The sequence below is a fragment of the Syngnathus typhle genome, linkage group LG5 (assembly GCF_033458585.1).
Source record: "Syngnathus typhle isolate RoL2023-S1 ecotype Sweden linkage group LG5, RoL_Styp_1.0, whole genome shotgun sequence".
Taxonomy (NCBI): Eukaryota; Metazoa; Chordata; class Actinopteri; order Syngnathiformes; family Syngnathidae; genus Syngnathus; species Syngnathus typhle.
In genome coordinates, this window is record NC_083742.1 from 12,670,326 (window position 1) to 12,690,329 (window position 20,004).

The 20,004-nt window shown below is 38.0% G+C and overlaps 4 protein-coding genes across 5 annotated transcripts; 3 read left to right on the top strand and 1 right to left on the bottom strand.

Moving 5' to 3' along the window:
- Positions 1-304: 304 nt before the first annotated feature.
- On the top strand, positions 305-7,537 carry LOC133154025 (uncharacterized). Its single transcript, XM_061278409.1, has 14 exons — positions 305-724; positions 1,323-1,392; positions 1,692-1,839; positions 1,989-2,091; positions 2,168-2,433; positions 2,503-2,590; positions 3,892-3,919; positions 4,010-4,407; positions 4,935-4,976; positions 5,050-5,110; positions 5,254-5,404; positions 6,012-6,108; positions 6,183-6,439; positions 6,592-7,537. The coding sequence occupies exons 1-14, from the start codon at positions 469-471 to the stop codon at positions 6,835-6,837; spliced, it is 2,211 nt and encodes a 736-aa protein (XP_061134393.1). The 5' UTR covers positions 305-468; the 3' UTR covers positions 6,838-7,537.
- Positions 7,538-7,691: 154 nt separating this feature from the next.
- Positions 7,692-11,868, top strand: LOC133154850 (arrestin domain-containing protein 3-like). Its single transcript, XM_061279882.1, has 6 exons — positions 7,692-8,025; positions 8,116-8,191; positions 8,275-8,422; positions 8,514-8,610; positions 9,086-9,342; positions 9,429-11,868. The coding sequence occupies exons 1-6, from the start codon at positions 7,782-7,784 to the stop codon at positions 9,600-9,602; spliced, it is 996 nt and encodes a 331-aa protein (XP_061135866.1). The 5' UTR covers positions 7,692-7,781; the 3' UTR covers positions 9,603-11,868.
- LOC133154852 (struthiocalcin-2-like) lies at positions 11,769-13,504 on the bottom strand. The gene is made up of 7 exons (XM_061279884.1): positions 13,414-13,504; positions 13,218-13,280; positions 13,085-13,118; positions 12,883-12,968; positions 12,543-12,680; positions 12,186-12,282; positions 11,769-12,030 (listed from the first exon to the last, which is right to left on the bottom strand). The coding sequence occupies exons 2-7, from the start codon at positions 13,278-13,280 to the stop codon at positions 11,948-11,950; spliced, it is 501 nt and encodes a 166-aa protein (XP_061135868.1). The 5' UTR covers positions 13,414-13,504; the 3' UTR covers positions 11,769-11,947.
- A 3,006-nt stretch (positions 13,505-16,510) lies between these two features.
- LOC133154849 (arrestin domain-containing protein 3-like) lies at positions 16,511-19,556 on the top strand. 2 transcript variants are annotated; one of them, XM_061279880.1, is made up of 6 exons: positions 16,511-16,885; positions 16,966-17,026; positions 17,129-17,276; positions 17,354-17,450; positions 17,863-18,119; positions 18,272-19,556. In XM_061279880.1, exons 1-6 carry the CDS (start codon positions 16,639-16,641, stop codon positions 18,413-18,415), a joined length of 954 nt encoding a protein of 317 aa, XP_061135864.1. In that variant the 5' UTR covers positions 16,511-16,638; the 3' UTR covers positions 18,416-19,556. The 2 variants fall into 2 exon arrangements, with proteins under 2 accessions (XP_061135864.1, XP_061135863.1); XM_061279879.1 differs by having other exon boundaries at positions 16,513-16,885; positions 18,199-19,556.
- The last annotated feature ends 448 nt before the right edge of the window (positions 19,557-20,004 follow it).

Sequence of the window (20,004 nt, forward strand, 5' to 3'; positions counted from 1 at the left end):
AAGTTTAGTTGGTGTGCCGTGAGATTTTGCACCAAATTGTTTTGTTATGGAATAAATAAATAAATAAATAAATAAATAAATAAATAAATAAATAAATAAATAAATAAATAAATAAATAAATAAATAAATAAATAAATAAATAAATAAATAAATAAATAAATAAATAAATAAATAAATAAATAGCCGGACGGTTTTGAAGTCCTGGCGAGTACAAGTGGTTTCGCCAGAAGGGGTCAGGATGCAAGGGTCCCAATCTCGTTCGTGTGCTCCGCCCACTTCATTCTGCATCTGCGCAGTAGGCGCAATTTCCGAGCGGGGTGTGGTTGAGTCCGACACCGCTCCGATTGTTTCCTTTTGTGTTTTGACAGATGCGTCCAGTCGCTATCAACAAATGACACGGATTACGCAAAATCGACACGAAGCGGTTCATTTCTTGTACAGTTGCAATTTTTGTACTGGGGTTCAACGATGTTCGAGAAAACCTTTAAGGACTTTAACATTAATTTTAACGTTCTGAATGAGAACAACACTTTTTCCAGTGGAGAGTTGGTGACGGGACAGGTTTCCTTCGAGCTCTCCAAGCCGACAAAGATCAGAGCAATCACAATATGTTTGACAGGAAAGGCAGACGTCCACTGGTCTTCCGGAAGTGGAAAAAACAAAAGGACATACTATGCAAAGATTGACTTGCTTAATCTAAAAAGCGTGATTTTGCAAGAAGGAGGTACGTACATGACTTTTCTACTCTGCACCACATTGCAAGCTACTCCACTTACGCGAAGCTAACCGCATAATGCGATCAAATACAACTGCTAGAAACAAATCTGCATTTACTCAGGCTATAATACTCTATTAACTACAGGTAATGAATGCATAAACTATGGCAAACTGCTCTGCATCAATACAGGAAATGTTTCTTATGTGCAACACCAAAATGTATGTTATGATCAAGCATCTCATTCTATGAAAACAAAAGTAGTTTCACTCATTTTGGAGCATTTCTGCTCAGTCCACTCTCAGCACCAGCCCCTCCCGCTCAAAGAAAACAACCAGGTCTTCACATTGTGACATCACAATGTGAGGACCCATTCCGTACCGCCCAGGCACGGCCAGTTTCTCAGGGCAGCTGTCCCTGCAAGTAGAGTCGACATGCGGCTGCTCTGATTTTGGTGCTTTGAATCAATTTTAAAAGGTCCTCAATACGAAGAAAGTGCCAGTGTGCCTACGATAATATCTAATCATATGCATGCCTATAATTTGCTCTGGAAAGCTTAAAATAGAGATAATGCGTTCAATGAGTGTAACGCTCCTTCCCTTTGCAGCTGTTGGGAGAGAGACCATTGTTCCTCCTGGCAGGCATGTGTATCCATTTTCATGTCAGCTGCCACACGGGTAAGAGCTTTTAAAATATGTTGTCATCATTTATGTTGTACCTACTCCTGTGACCCACTAAAATAGACCAAAGTTTTGAATTAATGATATATCGGTATATAGATATTGTAGAGGTGGCATAGAATTAGGCATACATCAATTCCACAGATTTGTGTCCTGCACACCCACAATGTAAAGAATAGCCATCTGATTAAATAATAATACCTGATAAGATGGCAGTTCAGCGGACCTGAAAATTAGGTCAAATCTAGAAAATCGGATGTCTTATGTCATGTAACATGTATTGGTCATCATTGCAGAAACTTTCCATCCAGCTTCCGTGGGCCACATGGACAAGTGCTCTACAACCTGACAGTGGGTATTGACAGACCATGGCATGTAACAAAGGATTATGTGACACAGATGAACTTTGTGCACCATGTCGATTCCAATCAGCCAGAGCTAATGGTAAGTTATTGTTTACATGGTTACCATCTGATGTTAGCAGATCGGTGTGATGACAGCCTTTGCGATTTGCTGACGTTTCTCATGTTTTTGGTGCAAACTTATTTTTCACCCAAATTTGAGCTTCTTTCTCTACTGTTGTTTTTCTCCAGGCGTCACTCTCAGGCTCGAACAGCATGAGCGTGTGCTCCCTTAGTTGTACCTCCGGTCAAATCACAATGACTGCCAGCATTGAGAAAAAAGGCTTTTTGCGAGGTAATCATCAAACCGTCCCACCGTTCATGTGTCTGAAATTTCCACTCGTTAATTTGTGTTTCCACACTTTTTGCAGGTGAAACCATCCGAATCTTTTGCGACTTTGGCAACGCTTCATCTCGTACGGTGACTCCTAAAGCCAAGCTGAAGCAAAAGCAGAAATACTTCTCGCGCGAAGGGATCCAAAGACGATTATTTGTGAAAAACTTGGACTCTGTGACTGGGCTGCCCATCAGTGCTCACTCTTCAGAAACAAACGCTGAGATGCTGCTCAACATTCCGGCCGATTCGACTCTCACCATCTCCAACTGCAGCCTCCTGCAGGTTCACTACGAAATTGAGGTAAGAACTTCCAACTGGCACAACTTCATCTCCTCTCGAATAGTCTTTTGACTATTTTGTGTCTTGCAGCTGAGCCTTTGTCTAAGAGCTTCCCCGAACCTCATCATGCTGTTTCCCATCGTCCTTTGTGACCTCCCTTTACATCCACATTATTTAGGCTAACCTTTGGAAGTGCTTTTGAGTTCATCGTAGAGTGATTTTGCGGTATAGTCACACAAAGTCTGCCTCAACGCTCTCTCTCACGAATCGATACTTCTTCTTCTTGGTTATAAACTATGCAGTTTTATTGAACGAAGGGTGCTTTGTTTTTCAATATTTTGTTTACATATATACTGTAACACTTTTCACATTTTTATTTGTACAGCCAAAATGTGAGGTATGTATCTCATAGAATGAGTCAAAGAAAGAAAAAAAAATTGTGCTTCATCTTATGTTCTTTTATTTCAATAACAATGTTAACGTGTCAAACCTTTGTATGCAATTTCGGCTGTTTGATATATAAGGCAGACCCTGCATGATTCGATTATTTAGCATAAATGAAGAAATACTATCCATCCTCAGCCTTAATATGGAGCTTATTCATGAACATGGTGCATTTAACTGTCACTTTTACAGATTTGTATCTTTATTGATTTGCATACTATTAATATGCAAATCCATACGAAGTTTTATCTTAATACTTTTGCACTCGTTACTCTCACTCGTATCGCTGCGGCAGGGATTTTTTATGTAAATGTTATATCGTTTTACCCAGGGATAACCCACAATACATGCCTTCAACTATTTATGTTTGGTTTATTTCCTAAATATCTCACAAACAATGAGGAGAGAAGATACTTCTAGTTACTTGCAAGAAGAATTAGGAGAGCTGTATGCTGGTCTCTCAACTACTCCAATCAGCTCTCCCATCAACCTCACTTTTATTTGGTTTGAGGTCCCTAAGTTACATAACTGTCTCTTTGCAAGCAGACATTAGCAGATAAGCTATTTTGCATGTAATTTCATCATATCATCTAACAGCAGAAAGGTCTTCTCCGGTGGTTTCCTCTTATCGCCGGCTTGAGATCAGCTGGGGCAACAAGTTTCGGCCATCGCAAATGTATAATACATAATTAATCGTAATAAAATATTACTCCGACAATACTGTACTGTAGGAATCTTGTACTTTGCAGTATTAAAACCATTTTATTACATCAAGTCTTGGTGTTTGTGTGTTAAATATGTGTGTTGCTAATTCTGTGATGCTTTGCAAGCCTCTCATCTGTCCACCTTTCACTTTCTGTTTGCCCAGATGAGGGATGCATCTTTAATTTTCTGAGGTGGACCTTCAACCATATTTTAAGCAAACCTCCAGAAGCCACACAAGTCAATGTGTGGCCTCTATGATTGGTTGTTTTCCCTCTGGCATGGTGGTTTTTTAAAACTCAAATAATACTCTCAAAGATCATTTCATTCCAGGATTACTGTCACACTACTATACTGACAGGCAAGAAGTGTTTTTTTTAAAGCAAACTTTCTCTTCCACATTGCCGTTCCCATCTGTGGATAGTTAGACTTTTTGGAATGTTTGGGGAAGTCAGAGTGGCTGGTGTAAACTTATTAATGGGGGGGGGGGGTGTAAATATCCAGAAGACACGCCCTCCCATTGCGGAAGAGTTCTCCATTGCTGTAGTTTGGGAGTGGGAGATAAGCGAGAGAACTTTTTTAAAATCATGCCGAGCACAGTGCAGAGCCTGATGGTGACTTATAACAACGACAGCGAAAAAAATGCGTTTACAAATGGGGACACCGTGACCGGACAAGTCACTTTGGAAGTGACCAAAGATTTCAAAGCCGAGTCGCTTTACGTAAAGTTTAAGGGAAAGGCTGAGGTGTTGTGGACCGAGAGGCACGGCCAAACTACTGTTACTTACCACTCCAAGGACAAGTATTTCAGCATCACACATTACTTTATTCGAGATGAATATGCCACCGGTAAGTATGATTTGCTATTTGTGGAGGCCAAAGTTGCATTGCTGTGCAGGTCCAAGCTTGTATCATTTGAGCAACAATTTGTACTGCACTAGCGGAAATTCTTGTTTGTTTGGTATGGAGGACCAATTCACCGTTATTTGCTTCGTTCTCATCGGAAAACAAATATGTCAGCAAAGGTCACAAAATCTGAAAATAATTTGTACTTTTATTTGTCCACATTAGTTCATATCTTGCAAAACGACATTCGAGTACGCCTTCTTTCTGCACATACGTTTTCCTTGTAGCGGTTTTGCGTACCCGAATGGGATACTTGGTTTAAGTACGTAAGTTGTGTATGTTTTAAACGTAAGCATATTAGGCACAAAAAAAAAGCTAGTATAAGTAAAGTCACATTATGATAGTGAAAAATAGATTCTATATGCAAACTACTTTTTCAGAATGTATTATATTGCATTGCAATATCCATTTTGTTTTAAACCATAAAGGCTTTTTATGTTGAAAATTTCAAATTGTGTTTTTCTTATCAGCTGACGATCAATCACTACTGACCAATCAGTATGGACAAACCTGTATGTAGCCAACACATTACTTCAGCCTTTCAGGTAGCTAGATGTTTTAATCATTTTCTGCATTGTTTTTCAGACGGTAATTTACTTGCAACAGGAACTCATGTTTTCCCATTCACCTTTCAGTTCCCTTTACAGTAAGTCATCCTTTGACCGTGTTTGATGTTTATAACCAAAATAATTGAACATGCCAAAAAATAAATACAATTCTCACAGATAAATGTAATATTACGAGACTACGCTTTAAGAGAAATTATTGGTGTCTGATATTCTGCAAAAGGGAAATGCCATCCTCCTTCACTGGTTCTGTTGGTAAAATTGTGTACCTACTGGAAACCAAGCTGAATAGGTCCATGAGGATACGTACAAAAGATACCATCAAGATTCCCTTCGTGACACAAGTAGTCCCCACCATGATGCAGGAAATCATGGTAAGTGCACCCTTGGATCACACGTCTGTGCTAATGTTTGAAGTTTTACATGCTTTGTACAAGTTGCTAAGGTTACTGACAATCCTAGGAAAAGAAAATGACTTTGCTGTTGCTTCTTTGTCATGCGCTAACAAAATTCTGATGTGTTACATCTGGTTTAAATAACCAGTTACACTCCTGCATTTTATGCAGATAGTCTTGACACTCAATTTACGTTTTCATTTAGGAAGCAAAAGACACACTTTAGTCTTTCTTGTTTATGTGCAAAATACAATTGTAGTACTTCTCGGGATTTAACAGCGTAAATATTTCAAAATTCTCAACAATGCTCTCGAAAGTTATGTATCAGACCACGCCAGTGTCCCCTAAAAATTGAGTGAACTGTCTGAGGTTTGAAACACTGCCCTCTACTGTCAACTTGAAAACCATACAGCAGGGCGCTCTGTAAGCAACGTTAAAAACAAAAGATTCCCTCGGGATGTGGGAAAAGCTCTGCCCAAGGGAGAGTGTTGAAGTTTTTTCTGACAGGGAATTCTGCTAGATGTTCCCAGCATACCCACCACCGGGTGGTGATCAGTTTCTCCCTTGTATGCGTTTTTTCCCTCAGACTCCTCAACATGATTCGAAGGATAAAAAATTGCATTTGCTTAACTCGGGAACTGTAGCGATGGATGTCAAGATTGAAAAATCAGGTTTCATCCAAGGTAAGTGTCCTCAGTGGCATGGATTAGTGTTAACCTCTGCATAAAGGCTGAATCTATGCTGCTTTGTGTTTCAGGAGAAGGCTTAAAGGTTGTAGCCACCATTCAGAACAACTCCACTCGTGAGATCAAACCCAAGTATTGCATCTACAGAAAGCACAGCTTCTTTGCAAGGGGAAAGAGGAGGCTTGATACTAAAGACCTCTTAAAGGACGTGGGAGACCCCATTCCTCCATCAGCCAGCCAAACAGTCGAAAGGGTCATCACAATCCCCCATGATTTGGAACCTTCCATCCTCAACTGTAGCATCCTCAAAGCAGAATACAGAGTTAGGGTAAGTGATTTATATAAATAAGAAATAAAGAATTAAAATATTTAACAAAACAAGGCAGCAACAACAACATGTCCAAAACCAGACTGATGGAAAAGCTAGCTAGTCCAAAGAGGCTATGTTCACATTTCTCACAGTAACTCTCTTTTCCACAGGTTTATTTGGATGTAAAGTACGCTTCAGACCCAGAGATCAAATTTCCCATTCTCATCCTTGGAGCCTTAACAGCACCCACTGTGGCAGCAAGTTTGCCTTCTACTGAATCTGACTTTGGACCATTTGGATACCAAAACCCAACAGCCTGGGGCACGTTTTCACAACCACAATCTTATGATCCCCCTCCTCCTTATGAAGCCTATGGAATGTACCCTTCCTTGATGGATAATGGTGGCAAACCCTGATAAGTAATGACATTCTCAAAATGAGTGTGCTGCACAGACCACAATACGCACTACAGCTCCTCATTGTTTACCTCAAAGGTTAACCTTCTACATTTTCTGAAAGTGATCGTCCAGTAAAAAAATTTAAAAAAAGTTTGGTCATCAATGTTTGGCAATGCGTAGGAAAAAAAAAAAAGAATTGAAATCTATTTGATTCAAACATGTACGTACATTGTTGCACAAGATTACAATGTGTTATTTTCAAGATGGGGCAGGTGGCCTCAATATACCACATTTTAATCATGTGCCACCAGTGTGCAAAATCAAATTAAATACTATAATATCATGTTTTAAATTTTTAGTACTAATCTCAAATCTTGTATTTTACTTTTAGTGTAGCTCTTTTAATCCTCTATACCCTTGAAAGCACTTATGTTCTTTCTCCCTCAAACCTAATACGTACATTTTGGTAACGGTATAATCATTTCTCCTACTATACGGGTTTATATCATGATACTAAACATTGTCAGTAAAGATTCATAAGTGAAATGCAGTTGTTAATACTGAAAGCTATTTGTCATCAAACTGATACGCTTTGACATTTTCTTTAAATTATTTGTGTTGTACGTGTATTATAAATGCATGTTTCTTCTTATACAGTAGAGTCTATATGAGAGCTGAGTCTATATACAGTCTACATTAAAGAGTATTATTATTACTATTATTGTTCTATTAATATACAATTGTGTTGGTGTTTTTTTTTTTTAACTTTTGTTTCAACCTGACCAAGCCCACATTTAGTTTAAAATGTGAAAAAACCTGACCAACCACAGCATGCCATACACCTCAGCTGATGAAGTGATAAGAAAAAAAAAACGAAACACATATATAGAGGGTGCGGTTGGCAGATGAGGCAAAGCCACAGCTTTCTTTGTAAATGCCGACATTTTGTATCTTTCTGAAAAATGCCAATTACTAATTTCGTAATTGAATATGATGCTGTCAATCAACAAAACATCTTCACCAACGGCGATACTGTCAGAGGAAGAATCATTGTGGAGGTGTTAAAAGAGACTCGAATCAAATCACTGACTTTGATAGCAAAAGGAAAAGGACAGGCCCATTCATCTAACGAAGACAGCACTTTTAGTGTTTATGACAAATACTACACCATCAAACGTCAAATCTTGGCAGAAGCAAGGCAAGACGGTAATGTATAGTTTTAATTGTTTTCCTCCGAGAGACAATGACTTCACTCCGGTATATAAACCTTAATGAAATTGACTGAATGTTATACAGGTGAAACTTTTGAGAGTACCAAAGTTATTTCTCAAGGAAGACATGTATTTCCTTTTTCCTTCAAGATTCCTGACAGGTATTTGATTATTCGTGTTTTGCCATGTCATGACGCAACTATTTTTTCAGGCACTTTTTGTGTTCTTTTATTTTCCTTCACAGAGAAATCCCCTCGTCGTTCAAATGCGCTTTATGTGAAATTGTTCATAAAATCAAGGCAGAGCTCAAACAACCAATGAAGTTACCAAGAAAGGCTGAAACCTACTTCAAATTTGTCTCCAAACCAACTATGGATATAACTGGACTGATGGTAAGGAAAAAAAAAAATGTTCATGTATGCAATAAAAGTTAACTATTTGTGATAAACACTGAAATGACCTAACAGGAAGTTGTTTTGTCAGGTACCTTGGCATGGTAGCAATAATACATGTGTCAAATTCTTTGGTTCCGGAGCAGTTACAATGGACGTTTATAGTGACAGAATAGGATGCAAGCAAGGTAGTCATTGTTACATTATCTATATAAACTCGTTTGATGCAACAGGCAATGAAAATATGCACATGGGATTGCTCTCTCTCTCTAACACACACACACACACACCAAGGAACAACTGAGATGTCACACAGAAGTTTCATTTATTACACGAGGCAATAATATGATGTAATCTTTAATAGCGTCTCCATGAAATGAAGACATCCAAAAGCCTCACCTCATTCCCACAAATATTTCTACTGAATGCAGCGGTTCCTTAAATAGATTATAATTGGGTTTGACTAAACAAACCTTGCACGCATGTAACTGTATTAACTTTGTAGCTTCCTTATAAAAGTACAACTTGTTGTGTATTTTAGCCACGTAGAATCAGATATGAAAGCTGAAGTTGTTATAGCTATGTCCCTCCCTGTAAAGCGCCGGTGGATTCAAAGGAAGCCGTCTTTTTAACCGACTAAACCTTTGCTTGGTCTCATCATAGGCGAAACTCTCCAAATCCGAGTTGAAATCCTAAACCATTCAACTCGTTCAGTGACACCAATATTAAAGTTCTACCTGAAGGAAAATTCCAATGGAAATGGCCTGCAAAGTATAGTTGTAAAAAAGGTCGTTCAGATGGAGGGCAAGGCTGTCGCGTCCAGTAGCAAAGGCACGGTGATGAAAGCAATTGCCATCCCCAGACGACTGCCACCCTCCATCTTGAACTGCAGCATCTTCAGGCTGGAGTACGAGCTGAAGGTAAATCACACAAATTCAACGACTTGCAACGGCCTTATTTCCTTCCATTGCCTTTGATATATAAGATAACATTAAAATTTTGACAGGTTTATCTGGATATCAAGTACACAGTCGATGAGGGTGTCACGATTCCAATTGTTGTCCTTCCTGACATGCGACAACACCCAAGCCCAGTAGCGTTTGACGTCACACCCCAACAACAGGCAACACTCCAACCTTTGGACTCTCCTCCTGCCTATGAAACCTTGTTCCCTTCTTAGTGTGGTTGACATACTACTATGAGGAAGTTGACACCAATTAGAACACCAATTAACAACAAACGTGTCGTGTACTTGCCGAAATGAACAATTCAAACCAAACCGAAGATGGCAGCAAATACGTGTGAGCAAAACCAAAGTAGGTTTTTTTTTTTCTATAATTTTGAGATTGTCTGCATTTATTTTGGTTTTTGCTAAGAAATAGAGCCACAGATTTATTCTTACTATTATTTATTAGTATCCTGCTTTATTGCAACTAAAATACAGACTTAGAAAATTTGTTCATTTGATTTTTTTCTTTTATTAAATACATCACACCGTTGTCAAAATGCATACATCCATACAACTGCACAAGTAAGAAACCAATCCTAGCATCTACTGGCTCCTTTCTAGTAATTGCCAGATTAAGTCTTGTTAACACTTGAAGCTTTCTGTCCAACTGGCTGACAAAGCGTTTCAGCTCAAGGCTGGTGGCTAAAACTTTGATTTAATCATTTGAGCTTTGTGATTGTAGTTTTCATCTTGTTTTCATCAACACTAAATGTGTTAATTCATATAATCTGATTATCAGAGATGGGACCAAAGTGCATGTCTCAAGTGAGTCGCAAGTCTTAACCCTCAAGTCTCAAGTAAGTCCCAAGTCATTTTTTTCTTGGGCAAGTCAAGTTCTTAAATAGGTCAAGTCAAGTCCAAGTCAAGTCCTTAAATAAGTCAAGTTAAGTCCAAGTCAAGTCACCTTATTATTGCAATTTTACCCGCAGAATCTGATTTTAGTAATGTGAAAAGACAAGATATAAGTAACTTTACGTCACCATCATTGTCCAATGTGTCTAACCTGTTTAAAAAAAATATGACAATTACTAAATTTGGATTTGCACTGTAATTATTGATATTCAGTAAACTACACCATGGAATCAAACAAAAAAGAAATTACCTCATATAATGATTGACAGCTCAATCTAAACAAATGAACGTCTGCCGACAGTGTCTGACACAAGGAATAGCCAGTCAGACACGTCAGCAGAGGCGCGGCCAGGAATTTTTCCAGTAGGGTCGCACGCCCACAGGAAAACAAATCGAACTGAAAGTGCAAAAAACAAAAAACACACGTCGACAGGTTGTGCATTTTTCCATCCCTAAGCCAGGTGGACGGGTGGATCCTCGGGTACACACCTTGTTGGCAGTGACACGCATGCCGACTGCTTTGGTATTTTAATGAATTGGCAACAATTAAGCCACGCAGCATTAGTTGCCACTCCTTTGATGGCATTTTAAGATTCTTTAAAGTGTAGTTTTGACTTTTTGTTTCGTTTATTACTTTTGGTAACTTAATAAGTTTGACATGAAAAAATAACAGGTTGGTTTTCTAGTTTTCTCGGTCTCTGTTTATTTATGAGAAGATTAGATATTTATAAACATCAGTACGGGGCGTGGATCTTTCGACCTGGAGTAGCTAGACTTAGCACAGAATTCATGGATGTTATCTATCAAGGAGATGTTACTTGAGGATAAAAGTTGTTCAATTCTATGGGCGTTCAACTCTGCATGAAGAAAAAGGTTGTGAATTGGGGTTGATAGCAGTTGACGGCCATGTTGAGGCCATGCCCGTTTATTGCCAAATCACTGGAAGAAACTTTGTGTCCACAAGGGATGGTGGTTTACTGACTCAACTGTTTATTTCAAATATATGTACATGGGGAAACTTGCAAGAAATTTCTTTTTAACCTTTTTATACCAGGAGGTTTAATCAGAGTATAAGCACGTATGAAATTATATGTTGCTGTCTGAAAACAACTTAGCACCATTTTGACAGGCCTTGTTCCCTTATTAGTGTGGTTATGACATACTACTATAAGGAAGTTGACCATTAAAACACCAATTAACAGCTGCACGTGAACTGTAACTGTAACAAATGTGTCGTGTACTTGCCGAAATAAACAATTCAAACCAAATTTTTCATGGGAAACTGTCCAAATTCCAACAGGACAAATCACCATATTTCTACAAATGAGCAGACAATAATCAGTTCCTTAGTGGTACTAACATGTGAACCACTTCTAGACACAGCCAGGCTTTATTGATGACATACATCAATGACCTCAATTCCCTATGACAAATCACACTTTGATAAGCGCTTCAAAAATTCCGTCCTGAATGACATGAATCAAATACAATCCCACACCAAAATGCTTTATTCCAGAACTGATTTGTTATCCCACTTTGCCATATATACTTGACTGACAGCAATTAATAAATGAGAAGAAGTCAATTTGAGTTGAAAAAGTAAAGAATAGTGGAATCCAAAGAAGGCATTGTTGTAGATAATATGTGACTGCTTGTAGGGTGAGTCAGTGTTGGTCGCATTTGGCAACATCTTTGGAACAAACAAATCTGTTTTCGTTCATGCAAGAGTCGTTGTCCCAGAGGTTATCTAGAAGTGAACACAAAACAGTGACAACTAAGAAAATCGAGTCAATGTTCATGATTTCACTCAATTATTCGATCAATCCAGGCAACAAGCAGTAGTAAATTTGAATCAAACATGCAGCTATTAATAAAAATTGCAAGTGGTAATACGGAATTCACCATCATCTTCGATCTCAATGCAGTCTCCGCTATCGGTGTTAGTGTTGAAGGCAGTGAAACCCACTTTTGTGCCGTCGGTCCAGACAAAACTGCCATCCTGAAAGACAAAAGGAACCCGTTTCAGCATAAGACATCATCATGTATGATTCTTAAAGTTTGACATTTTGATTATGGCCCAAAAAAAAAACGTATCTCCTGTGCTCTTGTGAGCAGGTTTATTTATATTTATTTTGTTGTATGATTCATCTGTTCTATTTGTTTAGCTTTTTAAATATACGCATCATTGCACGTATTGTATACTAAAGTAAAGGAAACGGTGTGCGTGCGTGTGTTCTTTTAAGAATCAAGATGTTTCACCCCCAATCCTTCGTGAAGTCCAATCCAGATGTCGTCATCAGGGTCAGAAGTGCTTTCCGCAATCACTTGTAGAACTACGGCATATTCCAAACTACTACGGATTGAGGCCAAATTCCCACCAAGAATGTTGCAGACACTCTGCAAGATGAAACAACTCGTCAATGGAAGTGAGAAAACGTTCCATTCAGCACAAAAAAGCTAAAGGTTTCATACTGGTCATGATAGCACAAACTGCATTCAGACGCATCCATGACATTTCATAGACAAATCGATAAATCACTGCTTTGTGATACCGTACTGCTGATTTAGTAAACCGACCCTGTGAAAGACTTTGTTATACCTCTGCGTCTGGAAACGATCTTTGGTCATCTTGGAAGAGGAAACAGCGTTTGTCCAATTGAGTCCAGCCTTTAGGGCAGTAATTGTCTGAAACACAATTGGTGTTGGGAAGAAAACGAGATATGATGTTGAATCTGGTAGCAAATGCCCAAATCAAGTAAAAAATGGTTGTTTTTAAGTATCATTGACAAGCAGCTACCAACCTTTGTCTTTTTCTTCACAATGACTTTTAGTCCACTGTGAGGAAGGAAAGCTTGTTGTTAAAGTCACACTCCAGAATATGAATACAGCTCGAAATCAAAACATCATTGTAAACATGCGTTCTGTTTTACTCACACTGACAGACACCAGTCCGCTGATGGCACAAAAGAGGAAAACTGAGCGAAGAGTAAATGCCATCTGCAATGACAGAAAAGTACCGTCGCTATTAGTTACTGTACAGTTTGCACTCCTAGTCAAATGAAAACCGCAAAAAAGGCACAAAAGTTGTCGTTGGTTTTGAAAAGCAGGACGGCGAGGTGTGCCGTGTTACCTTTGCTGCCGAGACGTTTGATGCTGAGCCTAAGACACGAAGCGCGGTGGGTGCTTTTATGTCAGCTCCAAATTGTACAGTGGTGACCAGAATAGTCACATTAACCAATCAAATAAGCAACCATGCAGTTTCAGAAAAGAGAGGTGTGACAGGGACATATCTTCGTTTTATCCTTCACTTACAGGTTTTTCTTTTGACGTCAACACACACCCAACCATACCAAGATGATCCAGACACTGCAATTACGTTTTTGGCAAGCATTACCGCAAAGGAAGATTGTTTTACCTTTAGTTTCTATTATTTTACCATCCATCCATTCTCTGAAGTGTATCATTGTCACCTAGTCTTTGGAGACTTTTTGCAGGAACCTCACAATATAAGTGAGAGTGCTCATCAACTTTTCTCGTCGAGAGCACCAGCTAGTCCTTTGGGGTTGACTCGTGTTAGAAGTTCACTAGTGATAAGTGGGGTTGCATGATTACGGCCAAAATAAAAACCACAAAAACAGTGTGATCATGATTTTTGACAGTTATTCCTCATGATGGGGAAAACATGTATTTCTATTACACTACTACTACTATACTACTACTACTGCAAACAGTTGTCAGTCCCACATGAGACTTAAAAAGAAAAACAGGAATTCTCATGTTTAAATAAATGCTATATACATATGAAAATAACCAAGAATTAAAATTTCACCAAGGGAGAACGGCATAAATATCTAATTACCGTATTTTCCTGACTATAAATCGCTCCGGAGTATAAGTCGCACCATCCATGAAATGCATAACAAAGAAGAAAGACGCATTAGAGTAGCCGTCACATTTTTGGGGGAAAATGTATTTGATCAATTCCAACACTAAGAACAGACATGTTATCTTAAAAGGCGTTTAACCAAAAAATACAAATGGGCCGCCAGTCATGATCCTGTGGACTGCTGCCAACAAGTTGTGTATTTTCAAGTCAAGTTTATTTATATAGCCCTAAATCACGGGCAAGTCTCAAAGGGCTTCACATGTACAAAAAAGTAAAGTAAATACAAGATGGAAATTGTTTTTGTCAGAAAGGCGTCCGGGATCGTGTACCCAGAATGGTTTTTTTTGGGTTTTTTTGAAGGAACAAATAAATGTGATGTGAGTCACCCCGCTCACTCTTTGTTTGATCTTCTGCCCTCTGGGAAGAGGTACAGGAGCCTGCGCTCCCGCACCACCAGACTCACCAACAGCTTCATACTCCAGGCTGTTAGGATTCTGAACTCTCTCCCCCCTTCTGCGTAGCGTCCTGTACTTTTGCGCTATATTCTGACTGTCTGCTGTATGCACACTTGCTCCGTTTTGCTCCTCTTATTTCTTGTGTTATTTGTTTATTTATTATTTATTCATCACTCTTATTATTCGTTGTTTGTGCCTTCTTGTTTTTATTTTGTGTTGTTTGCTTGTATGTATATCGTGTACTATGTCTTGTCACCGTGGTATTGTGGAAACGTAATTTCGATTATATTTGTGTGTCTTGGCATGTGAAAAGATTGACAATAAAGCAGACTTTGACTTTGATAAAGAAACAATGGGTGGATCCTTGGGACACACCTTGTTGGCAGTGACACGCATGCCGACTGCTTCGTTATTTTAATGAATTGGCAACAACCAAGCCCAGGCAGCATTAGTTGCCACTCCTTTGATGGCACTTTCAGATTCTTTCAAGTGTAGTTTTGAATTTTAGTGACTTATTAAGTTTGAAAATAATAATAATAAAGTAACAGAGGATTGCTTATCAAATTAATTCACAACTATTTAATAATCACGTAATCATTGAGCTCAATCTTTTGACAGTTTCATTAGTGGTGACATAATGAGCCCTAGCTGGGCACTGAATTATCTTAGCCAGCTTAGCACAGAATTCATGGATGTTATCTATTCAGGAGATGTTACTCGAGGATAAAACTTGTTCAATTCTACGGGAGTTCAATTATCCATGAAGAAAAAGGTTGCAAATTGGGGATGATAACAGCTGACGGCCATGTTGAGACGCTGTCCGTTTATTGGAGAATCACTGTGCAGGAAGAAACTTAGTGTCCACAAAAGTTTAATGCCTCAACTGTTTATTTAAAACGTAACATACATGGGGAAACTCGCAAGAAATGTCTTTTTAACCTTTTTATACCAGAAAGGAAGTTTAATCAGAGTAAAAGCATGCAAATGTAGCTACATAAAATAGTCACATCATGCATCAATATGAAAATCATGTGGTTTCAACGGGCGATTAAAAGCGAACAGTGAATCATAATTTTCCTGTTCGGATCAGAATGAATATTAGAGTATTGTTGTGTGCGTGTTTCACTTTAACGGAGAGCTCAATATGTGTGACAAATTGAAACACAAAAGCAAGATTTGAAGTAAAAAAAACAAATTTCTATCATTTCTCTGACAATAGAAATCTAATAATAGCATTCAGAAGACATTATGAAACTAATCGAAGTAAGATTTGAAGATGTTACAGCTGCAAGAAAAATTCCTTTGAAAGTTCTTTTGTTTAAAACATCCGAGTCACGGCCAAACTTCATTCAGTACTGCTGCTGATGTACCCTTTCAAGAAGAACGTCACCACACCCATGACTAATCCTGCCAAGATTGTGACAAAATGTTCTCAGTTGTTACTTGTACAGGTATAGGAGGAGAAATGCTGCCCCCGCGAGTAAGATCTAAGTAAATCCAAAAGCACATGGTGCAATGGCAGAGGCATATTGTCAGGGGTCAACAACGACAGGGTCAATCGTCATCAGCCATCATGTTTAGAGATTGGGTAAATCAAATCCTCCCTCGCCTCTAGAAAAAAAACTGAAGGTTGGATTTCAAAGCAAGGTATAGTTTTCTTGAAAATATTATTGAGAAGTAAAAATTGTGTCGAATTTACCTTTATCCATTAGCAAATCATTTGGACAAGCTCAAACGCTTTAATAAGGCCGTGAATAAGGAAATTGTTGTTTCTTCTAATCCACTGTGCCATTATTAATTACACGCCATTTCCTCCATGTGCCTGCTGCATTTTTCCTTGAGTCATTGTGTATCCTAAAACCGGTTGTGCCAAACAAGAAAAACAAGTTTTCTATGACCTGTATCCTCCGCCACCACCTGTCAACTCAACCACAAACTTTGTCTCTGGATTTACTTGACGCTCTCGATAATTCATGCTTGGTGTTATTTTGTCATTTGTATTTATTTCTAGAAAATGACGATTAAACATTTCTCAATTGAATATGACTCCATCAATAGTCAAAACATCTTCACAAACGGAGATACAATCAATGGAAGGATTATCGTGGAGGTCTCAAAAGAAACGCCAATCCAATCGCTAACCTTTATTGGAAAAGGAAACGCAAGGGTGTGCTGGCATGAGTACTACGGGCAATATAGCAGCTACTACTACTGGTCTGATGAAAAATACTACGAAATCAAACAACGTATCTTGCAACCTGGTAAAGCACCACTTTGTCTGTAACAACCTTATCATAAAGAACTAATTACTTACCAGACAGTTTGTGTGTCACTCCTCCAGATATTGGTTTTATTAGCAAAGGAAGACATGTGTTCCCCTTTTCCTTCAAGGTCCCTAACAGGTACCATTTATAATATATTGTTCTGTGGTTATTTCTGTTTCGATTCATATCTAGCTCATTTTCTTTCAAGCCAATTAAGTTGCCTGTAATTGTACTTTGTAGGACCATGCCATCCTCGTTCAACTCGTCTGTTGGTAAAATTGTTCATAAGCTTAAAGCTGAACTTAAACAATCAATGAAGTTGACCAAAACAGTAAAAGCCCACTTCACATTTGTCTCCAAAGCAGACATGGGTATACCTGGACTTATGGTGAGAAGTTTGGAACAGGAATTGATCACAGTTTAAAGGACTGGATTTCAAGATAATTATCCTTTTTTTTTTTTCAGGAACCTCAGTTTGGTTCCATGGATAAAAAAATAACGGTCTTTGGTTCTGGAACCATTGCAATGGATGTTTACACAAAAAGGATGGGATATCAACCTGGTAAACATTTGTGTGTGTGGTATTGTCGTTTTTGTCCAGGCCTATTTAATCTTTTTTATTTTGGGGGGGACCACAATTCAAAAGCAATATTTGATTCTCATTGGTTAATTTTCTATTTCATTTTTACTTATTTTTACAATTACTTTTTTTTTTTTAGTATTAATTTTTCTTCCATTAACAAAGGTGCTCACGTTCTATAAATAAGGGGAGGGGTGACTCGTGCTACTGGATGTTCTTAGCATTGCCCAGAAAACATCAAGTAAACGGAAATGGAGACAAACAGTTAAGAGTTTTATCTCCACAATTCATGACTACAAAATTCTCCGATTTTGCATGTTTTCATCAATTTTCTCGTCAAGCTCACATTTTCTCACCAGTGCAATTACAAACATGATTTTGTGTTCCCCTGCAGGTGAAGATCTCCAAGTCAAAGTTGAAATTCAAAACCAATCATCCCGTGACTTGAAACCGAAATTTGTATTGTACGAAAAGCTGAGTTTCTTTGCTCAAGGAAAGAGGAAACTTTGCATGCAGAACATCCTCAAGGAGAAACTCGAGCGTATCGATGCCCATAGCAAAATGGTCGTGAAGAAGGTGATCACAATCCCCAGGAACATATCTCCATCCATTTTGAATTCCTCCATCATCAAGCTGGAATACAGGCTGAAGGTAAGACGAAGGTTCAATCATACTTTTAACTTGAAATTGAAGACTGATAGCGGAAAATAACACTGTACAATTGTCACAGATCTTTCTGGATGTCAAATATGCAATAAACCCAGAAATCAAACTTCCAATAGTTGTCCTACCTGCTCTTGAAGGTCCTGCAGGACAACAACCTCCAGGTCCCGCTACATATACATTTGAGGATTTTGGGAAATCAAAAAAACAGAGCTCACGCAAAGCATCGCAGTCTTCGGATCTCCCTCCACCATATGAAGCACATGCCGACTATCCCACCTTGAGTTCTCAGAATTATCGACTATAAATTAGAACCAAAACGATAACGTTCTACTTTTCTAATTCATCATAAGCAGTTGCTAGATGGTGACTTAGTGCTCACAACATCATCAAAGACAACACACATCCCACCTCCCAGCTGTTTGAACTGCTTCCTTCTGGGAGGCGCTACAGAGCCATTTGAACAAGGGCTACCAGACTGAAAAACAGTTTCTTCCCAAGAGCCATCACCGCTCTGAACTCTGAGAGAAAACAACACCAGCTATAATACAACACCGACACTCCTTTAAAAACTACGTGCAATAACTATTTACTATTTATTATTTACTTTCTGTACAAACCTCATTCATGTTAATACATATACCCATATTGAACATACTGTAAATAAGATTGTTTAACCTTCATTCTTAGACTAATATGAACTCTAAATAAGATCTTTCACTTTTATTCTCAGACTTCCTTTTATACTTTTTTAAATTTTGTACATTTGCACTAGGAAGGGAGCAGCTATCCGAATTTCGTTGTACAACTGTAAGTTGTAAAATGACAATAAAGGGCATTATATTCTATTCTTTTTAACTACCTTCAGTTTTACATTTGGCTTTGCCTCTTCCCACCTCTTTTCACAAACATTGCACATGACAGACTGAAACATCCCAGCGATGTGGTAGACATTGGCAAATGCACAGATTCTTATCCGAGTTGCTTTTACGATTGTATGCTCTAAATCGTGAAAAAAATAACAATAAGTTCAATGAATGTCTTCATCAAAAAATTTAGACAATATGTCAAAATGTTGGTACTTATGGGGTTTTTTGGGGGGGGGGGTAATCAAGGATTTAATTAATCGTAGATCAAGAAGATAAACTCATTCACTGTCATTGACTGCTATCGATGTGAAAGACTCATTTTAATATTTAAAGACAGTTATTGACCGTCACACCGCCACAAAACCCTTTTGATACAGATAACACTGCATATATATATTTTTTTATCTTGTATGTATAGAAAAAAAAAGTGTCGATTATGAAATCAACAAGCTGCTACACAAAATGTGAAATTTTCTTTCTATATGTGAAAATATTTTGAATTCTGTAAAAAGACACTTGATTGAATCGTACTCTCGAATAAAACAGTCAATGTCCATTTGAGTCCTCCTCATATTAGTGAAACTTAATTGACCCACCTGCAGCAACTCCAAAATGCCATTCACTTGTTTTGTCATCATTTTTAATGGCGTGCAAGGGTGTGTTGATGCCCTATGCCAGCGGTGTCAAATAGGGCCTTCCTCTTGGACAAAAACGATCGTCTTCATTTGCGTACTTGGTTTTAGCAGAAGGCCACAAAAGGAGAATGATTTGGTGTTTTAGGAACCTCAGCATGATCACACCCAAAAAATGGCAAATGCTTTGGTTCTAGGATTGTAACAATGGATACTACATTTTATATTATATTATATTATATTATATTATATTATATTATATTATATTATATTATATTATATTATATTATATTATATTATATTATATTATATTATATTATATTATATTATATTATATTATATTATATTATATTATATTATATTATATTATAT